Source organism: Vipera berus (genome assembly GCF_964194415.1).
Source record: "Vipera berus genome assembly, chromosome: 6".
In the NCBI taxonomy this organism is placed as follows: domain Eukaryota; kingdom Metazoa; phylum Chordata; class Lepidosauria; order Squamata; family Viperidae; genus Vipera; species Vipera berus.
The window spans coordinates 75,393,079-75,413,496 of record NC_138208.1 but is presented as its reverse complement, the minus strand read 5'-3'; the positions used below and the strand labels follow the sequence as shown (position 1 = coordinate 75,413,496).

At 38.9% G+C, this 20,418-nt stretch overlaps 1 protein-coding gene across 1 annotated transcript in view; it reads right to left on the bottom strand.

Annotated features, from left to right (window-relative positions):
- TMTC1 (transmembrane O-mannosyltransferase targeting cadherins 1) overlaps positions 1 to 20,418 on the bottom strand; it is a 153,013-nt gene that overhangs the window by 55,472 nt on the left and 77,123 nt on the right. The window contains exons 9-11 of the mRNA XM_081330245.1: positions 16,400 to 16,521; positions 4,669 to 4,833; positions 562 to 675 (exon numbers count right to left, since the gene is read on the bottom strand). Of these exons, the coding sequence (XP_081186371.1) occupies positions 562 to 675; positions 4,669 to 4,833; positions 16,400 to 16,521 (401 nt within the window). The remainder of the gene's footprint in view (positions 1 to 561; positions 676 to 4,668; positions 4,834 to 16,399; positions 16,522 to 20,418) is intronic.

Sequence of the window (20,418 nt, the reverse complement as noted above, 5' to 3'; positions counted from 1 at the left end):
TGCCGTAATTAAATTCAACATCAACTTAGTGTCCACAACTGTAGCATCAGTAATTATTCCCAACAAAAAAAGTTGCGGACAAAACTTTATCCTCTGTTTAAAAATCTTCTGCATATTCCACCAGACTTTTATCCAAAAAGCCTTAACCTTTTTACAAGTCCACCATATATGAAAATATGTTGCATCTTCATCACCACACCTCCAACATTTAGGCTGATAATTCGGATACATACTTGCAAGCTTTTTAGGATCTAAATGCCATCTATAAAACATTTTATAAAAATTCTCTCTTAAGTTTTGAGCTTGTGTAAATTTTACATTCCTCACCCAGATCTTTTCCCACGTGTCCATTGTAATAACTTCCTGGATGTTTTGGGCCCATTTTATCATACAATCCTTAACAAGTTCTGTTTCTGAGTCGATCTCTATCAACGCAAGATATATCCGTTTAATATGTGCTGGTCCCTGATTTCTAATTTGCTTTATCAAATTTTCATCAGTCATTTTTTTTCATGATGGAAGAAGGACAAATGAATGTTACGAATATTTCTGAGAACTTACTGGAGTGCTGTTTTGTAGTGGTAGATGGCTTCTCTATCACGGCCTTGGTCTTTCAGAAAATTGGCATAGTTGTAGTGAACCTTGGCATTATGGGGTAGAGTTTGGACTCCTGATCTATGGAAAACAAACCACACAGGAACAGCAATGTGAATTACTTGGTTTAAACATTATTGACTTTTCACTTACTTCTTATTCTGTCTCAAAGAACATCAAATGAGAAAGAAGCCTGCTCAAACATAAATACATGAAATGATCATATCATGCAGAATTTTATACTGGTGATTCATATTAGCTAAGAATTCTGGGACTTGTAGTGCTAGTACATGTGGGGAATACTAAATGAAGGACAAATTCATGGTATTTCACCATAATGGGAAAAGAACACACTGTATAAAAAGTCAAGCTTGCAGCTTTGTCTCTAAAGAAATCCCTGCTCTGACACAGACTTATTGGAGCCAAGGAATAGGGATGGACATCAGTGTCAGGATGGTCAGCTCCATTCCCAGAAGGAGAAAGTAGCTAAGATGGCATACAGCTAGTAAGGACATAGACACAGCTCTCAGTGGCTAAGGAAATGTATTTCCTTTTCCTTGCTCCTTATTTTTTCCATTTCTTTTTTATTGTCCATTATCCCCCTCTCTCTCACACACACCTTCCCCTAATAATACTGATAAATATGACTGTAATATGACCTTGGTTGATTCAGTAGTCCTGTTCTCTTCAACGAGAGCTGCCTTAGAACAACTATCAGATCACTATGGCAATGGACAGTGAACCCCAAAACAGCCCAAGACTGCCTCAGCTATGAAATGTCTGAGAAAAAGCAATGCCAAGTATAAACAATGAGGAGATGGTGGTGATGGTGATGTAGAACAGGGATCCCCTGGGCCAGTACCAGTCTGTGGCATGCCAGCAACTGGGCCGCACAAACAAGCAAAACCCCATCTGTGGGATGCAGGCAGCACACAAAACCACACACACTATCTGGTCCGCGGAAAAACCTCTCTCCACGGAACGGGTCCCTGGTGCCCAAAAGGCTGGGGACCTCTGATGTAGAAAACAAGAGGTGGAGTTTGGGTGCTTCTACTACTTTTGCTGTCCTTTGGTTTCTTTTTGCAGAATCTCCAACTACCAAGATTTCTGAAGTACGAGAGAGAACAATAAGGGTCAACTTTTCCAAAAAGCGGTTGAATAAAAATACTCCCACATTAGAAAGGTTTATTAATGCTTGGGTCTGTACTTTGCAGAACTCTGCTTAGAGCAGTATTTCTCCATCATGCTGGCTGGGGAATTCTGGGAATAAAATCCACATATCTCAAAGGTGCCAAGGTTAAGAAACACTGCTCTAGAACATTTTCCAAATAGTACCCACACAGCTTTCTTAAACTCAGAAGCTCCTCCCTTCAATTAACACAAACCGTTCTGAACGTGCAACAAAAAGCACATGTGAAACTGAAAAGAACAAGGAAACTCTTATAAACACCATTCAGATGGAGGTGAGGGCCAAATAAAAGTTTAATAGACTTTTGTCCAAAAGTTATATTCAGGGAGGGCTATAATAACTCAAAAATCCCAGGCTTAAATTTAATTGGATGATGCTAGTCTTCCTCATGTAATCAACACAAGCAAAATCTGACATTTTGATACTCAGGAAATTTCTAAGTATTTTGTCAAATTGCCCTGAAAAGCCTGAAATCTGGTGCCAGATTTTACCTGGAAAATCATTTTTCTAATTAAAATAGGAAATAATAAGTATGCATAACATAGCCAGGTAGGGAAATGTGAGGAACAATAATGAAACATGTTTTCCATTTCTCGTTGAATAATACAACTCATAGTTTCCATGAACATTTGCCCAATAAAATCTGATACTGTTCCCTGTAGAAAATATATAACAATTGAACTAGTTGAGAATAGGAAATAAAGGGGGGAAAACTCACAATTATACTGTTTGAGAACAATATGATTTCCTTCCTAATAGGTTACTATGGCCTTTCTCACAGACCAACCTATAATGCAGTGCCATGCATAAACGGTCCACTTGAGATGGAACTGCTATGGGTCAAGAATATGTTTATTTTTTAGGACACAGATTGTCCACACAGAATACACATTACCAGCTTCCCATAAAACTCCCATTTTAGGACTAAGAGAAGTGGTAGTGTTTCAACAAGTAGGTAGACCTGATGAAATTATTTATTTAGCACATGGCATATCATACATGGACTAGCAATATATATTAACGTTTCATCTAGATTAGTAGAACACAATAAAATATAAATGTTAAAAAGATCTATGTTCAATCTCTAGGCCTTCTAACCATTGAAGTGCAGCATCGTTTATATTTAAAAAATCAGATACTGGACTGGTATATGCCCCCAGTTTACAGCCGGTCATGATGTCGTCTACAGTTTGTCGTGGGATCACGCAGTCACACAGAGGGGAGGATGCTATGCCCCATTTATACAGAGTCCTGGCAGATGCCATGTGAAGTGCGAATTCTATTCAGGGTTGTCCATTGCTGACGTGGTAGCTTGGCACCTTTTTTGGTGGGATCCTTTATATGATGAAATAGTAGGTCAGTTCTGAAATCACTTGGTTCTAGAGGTTATTATGAACAATTCACATATTCCCTGATTTTGCTTCTCCTATCTAGGGGGAAAATTAAATTAGGGATGGAGGTAAATGAAGCACGCTTAGCTTTTGAGTGGTGTGTTGATAGGCACACTGCGAAAAGTGGAGGAGGATGGTGGAAAAAAGCAGTTGGGGCTATGAAAAGAAATTACTTTAAATTGGACCTGTTTGGCAGGCAGAAGGGGAAGATTGTAGACTAGACTGGGAAGTCAAAAAACATCCTGAAGAAAGCAAATATTAATCATTTCCATTCGATTGCCATGAAAACTACACATGCCTTCAAGTTACCAAATTGCTTTTATTGTCATTAGTCTACACATATTTAGGTTTTCCACTTCTATTGCATTAAAAAAATAATTTGGTAGAAACTCTTGGAGTATCTCCTGAGGCTTCAGATGATGCCCTCCTGACAGCCAATAACCAACCATGAAGCTTCTCCATAAGGTCTTTGATGTTTTCTTAACAAATTGAAATTTTAAGTGGTGCTGGTTTATTTGAAGAGGAACAAGCCAAAATGCTAATTTATCATGTATGAATCACATCATAAAGAGAAAAAAAAATTATTTTTTCTCGATTGCCTTGAGAATCTACATTAATACAGTGCTCTACCATAACAAACTGTCTCCCATGCAACCTCTGATTAAATTTCCTGCCATTGATTTTTTTCAAGTATTTGTATGAGGTGCTTATTAAATAAATGTGTTTGCCATGTATGCATAAAAGCACAGTAAAAAAAAACACTTAGTGGGGACTGGGTGATCGTCACATTCCCAGTTGGGTCATTTGGCTCAAAGAAAAAAATGAGGAATAAAGGAGAAACTAGAACAGACTTAAAAGGCAGCATTTTAAATGTCTGATTGCATCACTCAAGTTTCTTTCTACTCCCTTGCTACAGATTGTGTCCGCGTATGTCTGATTGTGTGACTTTAGGTCAGTCAGTCTTGACTCCTAGTGACTGCCTGGTCTGGTCTCTGTAGTTTTCTTGGCCAGATTTTCAGAAGTAGTTTGTCCTTGCCTGATCCTAGGACTTTTTGGCTTGCCTGGGTCACTTTGAGTGAAGAGGAATTGTCTTGGGCTGCATATAAAATATATAATATAGTAACTATCATCACAAGTCACATAATAATGTTAAAAGTTCACAATCTTGTAAGAGGGGCATTACTAGCTGTCCAGGGCCATATGTGGCCCATGTGCCACGGGTTGGACATGCCTAACCTAGACCCAAGGTCCCAGAGCTGCCTTTGTAGCTAAGGAATCTCGGGATTTACTGATTTCTAATATGGTGCTTTTAACCACTGTACCAGACTAGCTATTGTGACTGCTTATACAGTAATCAAAATACATGTTGTCCAGCTCATAATCCAATAAATCCTTTTTTCAGTTTCAAAAACATACAGAATAGAAAGGCACTGGAATACTCATACAAAGCCAACATGGCTTTTCCATCCACTAGCTCTTTTAAAGCCATCCTACCTGAAAAGAGATTCTCTTGACAACCAGATTTCATTCTGTTTCACTGTTTTCCAAGAGAACAGAAGCAGCAGCAAAGCCGAGAAGGACACTGCGGTGATTCCCCATTTATGTAGCCACAGGCAAAGCCTGTTTAAGCCGTGGACCAATAGGATGCAGTAGCCCATACTGGAGGGGGGGAAAAGGGTGAGGGAAGATGTTATACTTCAATTTACAGACAGTACAACAACCAGCGTGCCTTCTTAATAACCCTTTCTAATGATAACCTAATATGTTTTAAAGGCAGGATAAATGGCAACATTCTAGCTGATCTGAAAAAGCTAATTAGGTCAGATCTGATTCGTACAGGATGGGAGACCATCAGTGCAGAAGACTAGACAAGAAGTCAAAGAAAGATCCTGGAAAAAAGGCAGCGATGCCATTTCTATATTGTTGTCCAGAAAACTACATGACTATGAGCACAAAGTCTCCAGGTACAGAGGTCAAAATTACAGAATAGCATATTTGGGAAGGACCTTGGCTCTTTTATGACTCGTGAACTTCAGCTCCCAGAATTCCTGAGCCAGCCATGCTGGGAGTTGAAGTCCACGAGTCATAAAAGAGCCAAGGTTGCCTACCCTTGGTACAGAGCAAGGAAACATTTAGCTCTAATGTCAATTTATTCTTCTTTTTTTTAATGTGAGCAAATTAATTCTGCTTTACTGCTATCTCCTGAAGGATTCTATTCTCCATGCAATTACATTTGAATACTCTTATATATAACACTGTGTAGCCGACAGTCAGGCAGAAATGTACTCAGCAGGTCTTTTTTTAACAATCATGGCTGCTCCATCAGACCACATTTTATTATGCCAGGTCATACTACTGTCTATTGAGGGACATTTGGAGCAGAGAAATCTCCCCAGCTGTATTACTGCATGTACTAGTTCAACAGCTTGTACCGTAACTTTCTTTGAGCTCATGCACTGAAAATTTAAATCTTTCTATTCTCCCCCTGGCTGAAGAGAAGAATTGACTATGCCTTAAATAATAAATGGTAGAAAAGGCCCAGCTCTAATCACAAAGTTTTTGGTACTTAACAAGATTTTTTAAAGAACTGCCAGAGGGACATGCTTAGTGGATGCCACATCTAAATGGATAAATATTCACCACCTTCACTGGGAAGCCACTGTCAATTACTCTAAGTAGGCTGTTTGCCGGAGGGCTCCACCACCAGGCCCTATTGGTTTCCAGACAGGGTTATTCTATTCTCCTCAGCACAGGTTTATATTGTCACAGTATGTGTAATGTATTGTGCTTGTTTTGTAACACCATGTGGTAACGGCTGGAAGGCTGTTTGAGCAGGGAGCTAGCTAACGGCTCCCAGCGCCTCAGACAACCCGTCTCCAGTGCTGCTATTGGTTGCCCCTAGGGCGGCAATAGGTTGCTTCAAACCTATTGGCCGCCGCCTAGGGGCCAGGGTATAAATTGCTGCATCTGCAGCCCAGTTCTCTAGTTCAGATCCTGCAAGCAATAAACCGTGATCTTTGCTGAACTCACTCGCCTCGTCTTCATTCCTGCGCAACGAACCCAGTACACAACAGTATGCTTGGTTTATTTGTGTGATGTGTGAATCTAGCCATTGTAGCTTGTAATCATAGTTTATGACTTAGCATTACAAGTAAATCAGGTAACTATGATTTGTTCAACAAACAAAGGTTTAGCATGATGCACAAATGCATTCAGACCCATTATTGGCATTGAACACGCTCAGTATTTAAAATTATAGTATTAAATTTTTTACTTCTGGGCAATGCATAAGTAGCTTTAAAAGAAAAAAACTAGTAAAGCAGAGTTAGTAAAACCTACAATTCAAAAAAAACCAGCATTGAAATTAAAACAATGCTATGATTTTCCTTAAGCCCTAAAATAATCCTGAATATGTATTTCTGATGATGATTTTCTGTAGCATCCCGATCATTAAGATTTTCACAAGGCTATTACCTGTTCTCTTTACTGCAGTGACATCTTAACAAGTTGTGATGACATTAAAATCATAACCCATATATCACATCATGTAAATGATTATAATGATATTATCAGCTGATGAAAGTATGTAAGTTGTTTGTGTGCTGCTATCAAGACACATGTCATTGTCTCTTTCCCTTGCCCCCCTCCCAAGCCACTTGCACTAGACTACCTAATTATAGCTCTATGTAGAATAGCAGGAATTAATAATCTTTTTAACCTTAAAGGCCTGGTACTAACTAGGGAGCTGGTGCAAAACTCAGCATTCAAGATTAAGCTTCTCCTCCCATCATTCTATACCAAGTTCTCCAAGAGCTAGTCTTTAACTTATAAAGGAGAATGTTTGTAGCTCAGAGTTGAAATGAAGGGGCCTTGGTGCTCTCTGAGCTTGGTTGTGCACTGGGCTTGGGTAATGAAACATCTGCAAGAAAACAACCAAGCTCAGAGAGCATCATGAACACACACACACCCCACACACACTTTAACCTCTTCTCCCCACAAATCTCAGCGGTCTCCAGGAAGTAGCTTAAAACATCTCCTTCTTAAAAATCCCCCTCAACAATCTTGATGAAGCCAAAAGTGTTCTTGCCTTGCTGGTCAGTGATGGGACGTGTAAATGCCAGACAGAGCGAACTTGAGAAATATCCCTTGAAAGCAAAGGCATTTCTTCCTTGCTAAGCAGCTGAATTGCCCTCTTATGGAACCACAGACCCAGCTTACCCTGCCTTGGGGCAGGAAATCCATCTCGGAGAGAAGTACTCTATGGCAGTAGCCTGTACTGAACAGTTAATACTGCATCTAATTTTCACAATGACTGGCAGGCTGAGGCACTGTCTCTTGGTAGCTTAAAAAAGAAGTGCCTCTGGGGGAGAGACTATGAGAGTTTTATATAATTACAAGTGACATGGAAGATTGGGAGAGCGATATTTCTTTCTGCCAATTACACAATACTTGAATTCAGGATCATCTAATTAAGGTGACTGGCAGTAGGTTCAGGAATGGCAATGAGAAACAGCTTTTTCAGGCACCATAAAATAGCTTATGGAAATTCATTGCCTCAAAGCAGTTGCACAGAAAATGAAAGTATTGTAGAAGAGGTTCCCAAAGTTCAACCCCTGGAATGTCCCATTGAAAGGATCAGGTGGCAGATCCCTTGCAAATAGGCTAGTGAAACTGTATTTTCAAAGGCAGACTAGATCACAGCTAGTACATTTAATCACATAAACCATCTGGAGCTGTTTTGAGCTGTGCAGTGTAAAATTACATAAACAAATGTTTTATAGCACTTTATATTGAATAGATGACCCATTAAAACTACTGTAAACAGCTATTTGGAAATTCTATGATAAGGTAAAATGAATTTTTATGTACAAAAGAGACTAAGTGCAGTTACCCACAACAGTATCTTGGAAAACCTAGGCAATTGTAAACCCACTGATTTTAATAGGAAGGAATGTATCTAATCAGCTTGCTGGCTTTTACTTCAATGGAAGGTCTCCTTCAGAGAAAGTGAGATGGTGGACCTTCAGTGAGAAATTGTCCCACATCAAGTCTCATTGGAGGCAAACAAATACTATATACTATCTCTTCCACCCCACTCAAGACATTTTTCAACCTGGGGATTCTCTGGGACCAGGAAGCCCATATGATGGCTCCATTATTTTCTCAGTTTGTAAACTCTCTCAGGGTTATATGCATGTTTCTTGTTTTATGGTTATTTTAAGATAAGTTTCTGTTTTTATTGTCTACCAAAGATGTACCCAGAATTGTATATTTTATTGTATGCCAGAGGTATACCAGAATCACATTTGTTGATGGCTATACAAATTTAATAAACAAACAAATAAATAAATAAAGGCGGTCCTCCCAAAAGAGAGAAGGGAAGATTTTTCAGTTCTACTTTCTCACTAGGTTGATCCTTTCAGCTCCGTTAGTCAGTTGACTGAAAACCTCTACATTTGAACAATTTGCCTAAATAATTGCATCCTGGCCATTTGCAAATGAAATATGTACAGATAGTGTCCTCGACTTATGACCTGTCACTTAGAGATGTTCTGATATTATGACAAACCCCCCAAAAATATTTTCAATCCAATTACAGCCATTTGCAGCATGCCACAGTCATGTGACTGTGAGTTATGACTTTTTTGCCTGAAGCTGGTGTTTTCTTCCAGTTTCCAGCAAAAAAACCCACCCATTGCAGACAATGGGTTTATTTAACGACCACTGCAAAAAAAAGTTGTAAAATCAGGTCAGCCATGTGATGACCTGCTTAATGAATGGCATGACCTATTGCCATAATTCGGGGCTCAGTTACAGTCGTAAGTTGAAGACTATCTAGTATTGAACATTGATAATTATCTGAGGGAACACCTGCTGCCGACATTAACTCCCCATCGTCCTGTGCGCTCCCACAGGGAGGGCCTTCTTAGGGTACCGCCGGTGAAGGATTGCCGGCGGGTGACTCCCAGAGAGAGGGCATTCTCTGTGGGTGCGCCTGCCCTTTGGAACCAACTTCCTATGGAACTTAGGACTGCCCCCGACCTCCGTTCATTTCGCCGGGACCTAAAAACTTGGCTCTTCGAGCTGTCTGGCCTAGACTGAGGGGTTTTTAATTGGGTTTTAAAGTTTTAACTTTTGGGCTTAAATTTAATTAATTGTTTGAAATTTATTTTAACTTTTGTATTGTATGGTTTTAATTGCCCTGTAAACCGCCCTGAGTCCTATGGGAATAGGGCGGTATATAAGTCAAATAAATAATAATAATAATAAATAATAATCTCGCTATTCTCAAATCCTGTTCTGATGTAAGCAGTTATCCCTTAGAAATTTGATATTGCATATAAAGAAGTAGGTCCTGGATTCAGCCACAGCTGCAGGGCCATAAGAAAAAAACAACAATCAAATAAACAAACAAGCTTCTCCTAATATTGTGAGGGCCGATACTGACAAACTGTGAAGAAAAAGTCCAGGCAAGATCATTAGATAAAGGGTTACAGAACAGAGCGGGAAGGGATCTTGGAGGTGTACTAGGAGGTGTTTATATAAGGGGAGTTCCCAAGTTCTGAACTAACAAAAGTACAGCAGAAAACCAATTATCACCACTTGGGGAGGGGGGAAAAAGAAAGAAATTGGGGATTTAAACCTTGGTAATTGACACATATGCAAACATTATGTGACTTTGTTGTTGTTGTTCAGTGGTTAAGTCATATCTGACTTTTTGCGATCACATGGACCACAGCACACTAGGCTCCCTCTCGTCTGTCTCCCGGAGTTTGCCCAAATTCCTGTTCGTTGAGTGGATGACACTATCTAACCATCTTTTCCTCTGCCGTCCCCTTCTCCTTTTGCCTTCCATCTTTCTTAACATCAGGACCTTTTCCAATGAATCCTCTCATTAGATGGCCAAAGTATTTGAGCTCCAGCTTTAGTATCTGTCCTTCCCAGTGCTTTTTTTGTAAAAATTAAAAAAAAAGGTGCCGGAACTCACCACATCATACAACCCGCCTTGCCTACCCTACAAGGTTCCATCCAAAAATGGTGCCGGAACTCCATTCTGGGCATTCTATGACAAAAAAAAAAGCCCTCGTCCTTCCAAATAACAGTCAGGCTGGATTCTTTACGATTGACTGATTTGATCTCCTTGCAGTCCAAGGGACTCTCAAGAGCCTCCTCCAGCACCACAGATTGAAAGCATCAATTCTTCGGGGGTCAGCCTTCCCCTTAGGGTCCACCTCTCACAGCCGTACATTACCGCTGAGAAATTGATAGCATTGACTATATAACCAATGTGGCTATCTTCCTGCAATCCGTCGTAATGAATCATTTGCATAAGCATGACTTCTTCTAGTTTGCAATAAAGCTTATATCAAACTGTGCTGAGGAAGATTCTGCTGTGAGGTGGTTACTGAGCACAGAAGGAACCAAATGGCTAAAGGAAGCTGTATCGGCATGAAGTCTAATAAATATAGGGATTTTGTTCTGTCTATATATTATTATCAATTGCTATGCCTAAGCAATAGAAATTCTTCAAGATTGATACATTAAATAAAATAGCATGAAATGTAACCCGGCAAAGAGAGCATCAAATAATGTTCATTAACAGAAAATTTAAAAAAAGGGAAATAACGCTAAAAGCAAGAGAATAATAATATCTTCTCTGAAATAAATACTAGGCTGTGGAGGAGACTGAGACAGAGAGAGAATGAAACAAAATCCTACACTTTTGACAAGATGAAATAAAATGATAGCAAAAACCTTTTGAGCCTTTAATTTTTCTCACAAGTGCAGAGTCTGCTTTTCCCCCCTTCAAATCAACCGTGTTTGGGATAGGAATTGACCAATCGGCTTCCTAGGCTGAGAGAGAGTGACTGGCCCAAAGTTACCTAGCCAGCTTTCATACCTAACTGGGATTAGAATTTAAGAGTGTCCTGGCTTCTAGCCAGGTGCATAACAATATACTGTGACTTCTAAGCAATTTCCTCAGATGCTTTTGAGAAATAACAGATAATATGCATGAATTTTGCTGATGCTTTGAAATATACAGTGGTGACCAATAATTATCATCCTCTATTGTGAAACTTCTCATTCGTTGTGTATCATCTGGGGAAATATCTCATCTGCTCCTAAAAAAATTTCCAGATCATTATCCTCTTGTTCTCAAAAACGGATATTTAATTCTTAATAAAAATGGTTAGGATTGTAAAACCTGTGCAGTAGAATAAAAACAGTCTCACATACAACATATCTCTGCATAGTTGCTAAAACAATAGTATCTGTGGAGATACAGAAATACCTATATTGTTCTAACATACAAGACCTCTTTTCTGTCTTTTAAAAAAATTACAGGAAGTCCTTGACTTATGACCAGTTGCTTAACTACCCCACCCTGGTCATACATTTATGGCTACTTGCCACATCCTGCTGTCACCTGACTACATTTTAAAATGTTTTTCTGAAAACAGACATTTATATCCAGTTATTGGTATAAATAGCCAGAGTGAACAACTGATTCATTTAACAATCGCAGCAGTCACTTTATGATTGTAGCAATCACTTAAGGACTACTGCAAAAAAGGTCATAAAATCCGGTTGGTCAAATAGGTGATCTGATAAACGACCTTCAGGACTTACAACCATAATGGCAGGCTCCATTACGGTTGCAAGTCAAGGACTACCTATTATTTTTCTTTTCAAAATTACTTTTGAACCTCAAATTATTGAGGCAATATCAACTGTGGGAAACAAAGCAAGAACCAGTGCTTCTTAGGCCAGAGATGGCAATGATGTAAGTATTCAACTGTTGCTCACTTCAAGCCCTCCAAATTTCAGGAAAGGAGGAGGAGGAGAGGTTGTTATTCTCAAGTTTTCTTGATAGAAGATTCAAGACACCATTGTTTAAAAAACACAACAGAATATTTAGCAGTAATTAATATTTTGGAAAGCAGTCATATTTAGTTTTCTCAATGCTCCAATTTTTTTAACTAGAATATGTACCAGAGAGGCCTCAGAATTTTTTTAAAAAAATCACAAGACTACCTCATTTTACAGATTAGATCTTGTACTTTTTCATCTGAGATTTAAATTACAGTACTGAAACCATAGCACAATTTTTATAGTTGAAAATTCAGAATCAAATTTTCAAATGGGAAAGATATAGAGTTTCAAACTCCCAGCAGCATGCTAAAAAATTAAGGAAGATATACTTCAGATGATAATCTTAAACAAAATAAGAACAGGCAATAACTACAATTTGAGATAGCATCTGACTCCTTTCTGTCAGATCCTACCTCAGATTGCAGCCATTGTTTGTTTTCATTTTACTCTCCTTGGTTTCTTGCTTATCAGCAAGGAAGGCTGACAACCACAAGAAGGCCCTCTGAATTAACCTTCTCTTCTGGTTAGCAGTAATATATAATCTGTCCCCTCCTAGAAAAAGTATTTTTCTCCTTTCAAACTAAAAGTTCTTCTGTAATATCACAAGGTATTTTGAGCCAAACGGTAAGGGAATATGAATTGGTAGGAAGTTTTGAAGCATGCTGCCAAATTGCCAGGATTACACTTCTGTCACTAAGTAAAAACTATTACAGAACATGAAGCATGAGAAAAATCATAAGTCTTACTATACATTATGAAGCAGGACTGCAGGCTTTCATTAGTAGATCAAACAACCAAAGCTTAATAAGCTTTGGGCAAGAAAATATGAAAGAGAGTCAGTCCCACCGTCTTCAGGATTACATGTCTAGGATTTTATTAACTTGGCACTTTTTTGGGTGGTAGACAAAGAGTCCTAGATCTATCCATTCCTCCTTAGTAGATTCTGTGTATGTGTCTTTGTAGAATCACACATCATGGATGCATACGTGCAAAAAGAAAAAAAGATGGAAGAAATAATGAGAAAACATTTGAGATTACAACTGGGAAACAATGATGTCTAGATTCCCAGTAAGCACCATTGATATGATAATGCAACCACTTCTACAGGGATTAGTGATAAATTCAAGCCTCCTGCATGGAACCCATAATGCAAACTGCTTCTGTTCAGGACCAGCATCCTTGATCCCATCCCTGCCTCATCTCAATTGTTTTCATTTTCTGGCTTTGAAAGGTCAGTGAACATACATACCAACAAATATGTCGAGTTATAATTGTAAGCTGCCCGGAATTACCTTATGATAAGATGGGGGGGGGGTGTTAATATATTCTATAAATAAATAAATTCTCATTGGGATACAAGTTGTCTTCGACGTACAATCACAATTGAGCCCAAAATTTCTATTGCTAAGTGAGACATTTGTTAAGTGAGTTTTCCCCCATTTTGCAACCTTTCTTGCCATAGTAGTTAAGTGAATCACTGCAGTTGTTAAGCTAGTGACACGGTTGTTAAAGGAATTTGGTTTTCCAATTCACTTTGCTTGTCAGAAGGTTGCAAAAGCTGATCACATGAACCTGAGACACTGCAATTGCTGTAAATATGAAGCAATGGCCAAGCATCCGAATTTTGATCACGAGACCATGGGGATTCTGCAATGTCGTAAGTGTGAAAAAGGTAATAAATTACTTTTTTCCAGTGCCATTATAAGGTTGAAAGATCACTACATGAATTGTTGTAAGTTGAGGACTACCTATATGTTGGGTTTTCCCATAAGATTTCTTCCTCTTGTGTTTCTCCAAAATCTGGAGTTATCACAAGCCCATTAATCTCCTGGATGATACCATTCTATCAGCTTTTTCTTATTAATAAATATAATAATGATATATTTATTCATACATTATTCATACAATCATTATTCATTCAATCATATTTTCTTTTCTCATTCCATGTTTATAAAAAAGCTAAAAATGTCTGAGTGTACATAAATACATTCAGCAATCTCAGTCACTTCCAGTAAGCAATTAAAATATCTACTAATTAAGTCACTTAAATCAATGGTCCTAGATATAGTGCTTATAGATGACAAGATAATGAAATAATTCTGAAGCACTACTGAATAATGAACTCTTTTGAACAAGAAAGTTGTTTTCAAATTTGTTCTTTTAGCAAATTCCTTTACAAATGTACATTATAATGGGTTCTTTAGTTAGGAAATCAAAAATGTCAGGCAAGCTCCCATGAAAAATATGAGTAGTGTCCACAAATACTCTTCTATATGATCAAGTCAGTTCCCATGATGAACTGAACATGCCCTCAAAAAAAACAAAAAAACAAAAACAAAAACAGACCAGCATCCTGTGACAGACATTTGTGTGTGTGTGTGTGTGTATGTGCATGTGTTCGTGCGTGCGTGCCTTCAAGTCAGTGTTGACTTCTAGTGACTGCCTGGACTAATCCCTGCAGTTTTCTTGGCAAGGTTTAAGAAGTGGTTTCTCCATTGCTTTCTTCCTACGCTTCAGAGAAAGTGACTAGCCCAAGGTCACCCAAAGCTGGCTTTGTGCCTAAGGCAGAACTAGAACTCACCGTCTCCTGATTTCTAGCCTGCCACCTTAACCTTTTACCTCAAACTCTCATGACAGAGATGAACTGAACTGGAAATGATCAAAACAAACAAACAACAAACACCCTATAGCAGGCATGTCAAACTCACAATGTCACGTGACGTCGCGTGACGTATTGGAACTTTTTCCCCATTGCCGGCAATGGGGTGGGCGCGGTTTCAACGTGATGCACCCAGCTTGCGGGCCGGCAGTTTGACATGCCTGCCCTATAGTAATGGAGTGATTTTTTTTTAACGTTATTGTTCATTCTTAACATCATCTACAGATGTACCCCCTAGCACAGGGGTCGGCAACCTCGGCTCTTTTATGACTCGTGGACTTCAACTCCCAGAATTCCTGAGCCAGCATAGCTGGCTCAGGAATTCTGGGAGTTGAAGTCCACGAGTCATAAAAGAGCCGAGGTTGCCGACCCCTGCCCTAGCATAATGTCTTTGCTTTATTAAGTAAAACTCAACATCTCTTCAAAGTTATTCTTGGGGAAAACATGGATCAATCTGATAAACTTAAGTCTGCCATTTACTCGTCCACTCCATAAGAAACAGGGTGATTCTATCAAATCATTTCCAATATAACAAACCCCAATAAAACCTATAATTATTGTGAGGAATATCAGAAGCCACTTCTTTGCGTCTCTATTCTTCCTTTCCTATTTTTCTCAACTTTTTTCTTTCTGACTTGTTTTGCTTTCCTTTTTTCTTTTTTTCTCTTTCTTATATTAGTTTGGTTTTTAATCTTCTCTCTTAAATATGCGCAAGCGCGCACACACACACACACTAAGCCAATAATTACAACCCAAGGCAACGTCTTTGATCTTATACTAAACTCTTTTCAGAGAAGGCTGGTTTATAGAACATAATTGTCTATCCAGAAATGCCCACCTAGATCAGGTTTCTACTAACTGAAAACTCAGCTGAGCCATTTGAGAATTAATGTCCATGCAGCACCTATTTCAGTAAAGTCCTAGACCAGTGGTGGCGAACCTATGGCACGAGTGCCAGAGGCGGCACTCGGGAGCCCTCTCTGTGGGCACACATGCTGTCACCCCAGCCCCGCCTCCCCCCACAGCCCCTTCCTCACCAGCAGCCCCCCCCAGAGGAGAGTTGCCCCGGGTGCAGCCTGCACAGAGCAGCGCAGTCAAGCACATGGCAGCTGGGCAGCAGATGATGCTGCGGGGCACGGGTGGAGGGCATGGCCACCATGGCGCTGCAGGGCTGCCTGGGCAATCTGTGATACGCCGTGGATGGCCCTGAGGGTGGATGGGGTGAGGGTGGGGGTGGGTGGGTGGAGCGGGGTGGGTGGGGCGGTTTTTGGGCACTCAGTCTCTAAAAGGTTCGCCATCACTGTCCTAGACCTAGAGAATATGTTCATCTCAAGCTCAACCTATAGATTATTTTAACCCTGGTGAGCCAAGATTATTTTTTAAAAAAGATGGAGCAATATATGAACAGCTTTATATGAAATCACCACATACAGCTAAAGAAAACTATTATGGCAACCTGCCATAATTCCTTTGAATATTTTGACCTACCTGGCTGAAGATGATGGGGCTCAACAGAACAAAGTATGTCAAATTGGGGGTGTTTTTACCACTTCCTTTTTCTTTTCTTTTTTTTTACATCTTGGGAAATTTCAGAAGTGGTAGCTTGTGGAAAACCAGTGTAATAAAGAGTATAATTTCAAAACTCGTGCTTGAGTATTGCATCGTACAAGAATTAAAATGTATGAAAATTACCTAGGCATATACAGGATGCGTTCTGCTACAACAAATCCCACCCTGAAGAAGAGGTTGCTAGCAGGTATGAAGGGGAAAATCAGGAACAACAGGCCAACTAGAATTTCTCTGTGTTCCAGTTTCTGCAACAAGAAACACATGTGAAAAAGAATTAGCCGAAATCAGGCAAGATCAGAGATCCAGTTCCAAGATTACAATAGTTGCGCTTATTCATGTGCAAAAATCTGAACAACCACTAAATGGGAGCAAAGATTTTTTGAATCTAGGTGGGGGCCTCAATTTTTGCATCACAGACATGGTAGCCCAAAATACAGGCAGTCCTCAGCTTACGACCCGTACTGAGATCAGAATTTCCATTGCTAAGCAAGCCAATGGTAATTGTTAAGTAACCCACACCCAATCTTTTTTCTTTTTTCTTTCTTTTGTAAAGATTGTTAAGTGAGGTTAGTAAATCATGTCGTGGTTCAGTGAATGTAGTCTCCCCTATTGTCTTTGTTTGTCAGAAACCAGCTGAGAAGGTCGCAAACGGTAATCACACTATCCCTGGACACTGCAACTGTTGTGGATACGTGCTGGTTGCTAAGGGCCCAAATTGTGATCACATGAAAATAAGCCACAGCCCCCTGCTCCACCCGTTTCAAAAAGGGACATCACGATCTGTCCAAAAACTGTTCATGTGGTAAGAAATTACTAAAAGGGGCAGCGAGACGTGCTGGCTGGCATTTAGCAAATTAGCTTGCATGATAAACAGTCATTTTGGTGTGTTCAATGGAAAAGAAAAAAAGATGTTGAGTAGAGCATAAAAAAAAAAGAAGATTTCACAAGAGAACACTGTCAGCAGACAAATTGGGCTGATGTTTTTGTTTTTTCTTCTTCCCTGAGATGTTACAGAAACATTTTTTTTAAAAAATGAATGCGAGGATGCCTCAACGGTCGTAATTGTGAAAACTGGTCATATGTCACTTTTTCCAGTGCTGTTGTAATTTCGAACAGTTGCTAAATAAACGGTTGTAAATCAAGGACTACCTTATGCCTTGCGTATATAAATATTCGTTTCTTGTAATTATCTGGTTAAAAATAGCAATTTGAATCTAGTTTTATTTAGTTTGCTTTTATATAGTGCCGCATGTAGTTTTTAAAACAGGGATTCTGAGATTTGAAGCACAACACAAGTGGACGGGTTGACTACATACTCGTTATTTTGGATTTACAAGCATTACTGCACTTGGTGAGGGACACAGCTAATTTTGGATGGAATTAGATATTTGTCTTCCTACTCTTTTTAATGTTTGACACTTAGATCTGCATCGCGACAGCATCAAACTGTAATTTTTAATATGTGGCCCTCTCTTATTTTGAGTCTAGATACCAAACTCTGTGCAGAGTGATAGACTGGAATAGCTCCATAGAAAGTACACTCTAAGTCAGTGTTTCTCATCCTTGTCCATTTTAAATCCCAGAATTCCCCAGGCAGCATTTTCAATTCCCCGGAGCTAAAGTCCCAATAGTAGCCAACATTGAGAAAAGGTGTTCTGTGTGAATGGCCTCTTTCTGCTATACCTCACCACATGCTATTTAAAGGAACTGAGAAATTCAGCATGTCCAAATAACTAGGGAAAAGCAGAAAGGATTGGAATGGAAAACCAGGTGGCCGTATCATTTACAAGTTATGTTTGAATGATATTCTTCCTTATGTGATTCTCAAAGTCTTGTCTATGAAATCAAGGCAGCTGTATTTCATCTAATCGTGTTGATTTTTCTTATCAACACAATTGGATTAAATACATAAAAGTCCAATAGTGAGCAAATCTGAACTCTGGGGATAAATTGCCACAGTCAGAAGAATAAATTGAGTTTGGTTTGCATGTACTGGATTTTACATTTCTTTGAAATTACATTCGCATAATTTCACAGAAACCATCTAAAATAATAATAACAGTTTTCTCCTAAAAATTACCATCCTATTCATATGTCTATGGAGATTCCCAGTCATCCAGGTCATGGTTGTCCCAAAGGTGCTTTTCAAAAGGCAACTGGAATTTTTTTCCCTTGAAGGAAAAAACAAAGAAAAGTCCAGTTCTTTTGGGAAAAGCATTTTTGGGTGATCCTATTCATAAAATAAAGATACTGGGGGGGAAATGTAATTGAATTGCCCTATGGAGAACTGAACTAGAATGTTTAGTTGCTGACTTAAAGATTATCATTGCTAAATTTGTTACTACCTGCCTTAACAGCAATCCAAAATTCATACTTTTCAGCTTAATAGGCCTTCCTTGAGATTGTTGAAGCTTACTGTAATTGAGTATTAGTTTAGCAACTTCTTGCAATCAACCTTCTTCTTGTAACATTTAGGTTTTCTCTTGAGAACTCCATTCTACCACTTATTCACAGGTTTCTATATTTGATGCCCAATAAAACTAAGATGTGACAGGCGTCACTAAGCAGTTTGAAACTGAAACTGCACAGTGTTATTTTTATAAGCATTTTTCAGCCTACAGAGCATTTTATAGCCCTCAAATCCCCAGGATAAATTTTTCCGCACTTCATCATTGGTATACAGTACTAACTCTCACAGATCTATTAAATATATACATAAAAAAGCTTAACTGCAACACAAATCTCCAATCTAAATCTAGATATTAGACTAAGTTGAAAGTTATCCCTAGAAGAAAGCAACAACAACTTCTGTGCTGTGAAAATTGTTCATGTAGTCACCAGTCATCACAGAAGATGGCTCCAACTAACCAACCTGGCTGATCTTGAAAAAGCTAAGCAGAGTCAGTCCTGGTTAGTATTTTAATAGGAAATCTGTAGTATTAAATTTTTAGACTGGGAAATAATAATAATATTTTAATAGAGAAAGGCAGTGGAAAAAAATCCCCCTCTAATGTATTCTGACACTAAGAAAACTATGTTCACGCTTATGTTCAGATTCATTTATATTTAGGTTCATACAGGTTGACTATCCATTGAGAACCACTTTGCTAAGTAAAGTCATTTTCAATCCTAATTTTTAATACATAAGAATAGTTTTGGTCTGAAACTAATTACTCTATATCAGGGGTGTCAAACTGCCGGCCCACAGGCTAAACGTGTCATTGGGAAACCACGCCCACCCCATTGCTGGCAATGGCGAAAAAGCTCTGATAAGTTGTGCGACATCACGTGACGTCGCAAGTTTGACATGCCTGCTCTATATTAAGATTTACACTTTATTAAACCCTACATTTTTTCCACTAATTAAGTGACCATATCCTGTCCAGGGGGGGGTCTAGAACAAATCACCATGGCCAACTCACTATGGCCAACTTACTGCAGGATAATGTGCTGCAAGACAATTCACTGCTGCATTAATCATTTCATTCAGTTACTTTTATTATTGGTGATCACAATTTTGTTGAAATTATTGTAATGTATTTAATGGATTGACACTCTTCATTTTTTTATTATTATTGGCCATGGTTCTGTCAAAATCAATTCAACTTTTGTATTTGTTGAATTGTCCCACGGTGAGTTGTCCTGCTGTGAGTTGGCTGCAGCAAGTTGGCCACAGTGAATTGGCCATAGCAAGTTGACCGTGGCAAGTTGTCCCATTCCATGACTGGGGACTTGTCAATGAATGTAGATTTGTCACTAGAAAGAAGGGAGAGTACAAGGAAAAGTTAAGTGAGGAGAAATATATATATGATAGATCAGAAATTCTAAGATTCCAAGATTCTGCCATCCTGCCATAAAACAATAAAAAGATTCCATGCTGTTTCTTAACGTGGCCAACCTCAAAAGGCTGACTGCAGTGAAGCTTGAAATGACAGTTTAGCCCAGGGTTTCCCAAAAACCACATCTGTAAATATGTTTTACTGCTAATCTGAAGTTACTTATTTAAAGGTTCCTGTTATGACTGGTTAATGAGTTTGTAATTAGCCAAAGAATAACCATTTTTATCCAATTTCACCCTTATTTATCCAGATTTGGGAAACTGGTTTAGCCAAAACATTAAGCACTTTCAGTAAGAAGCAATT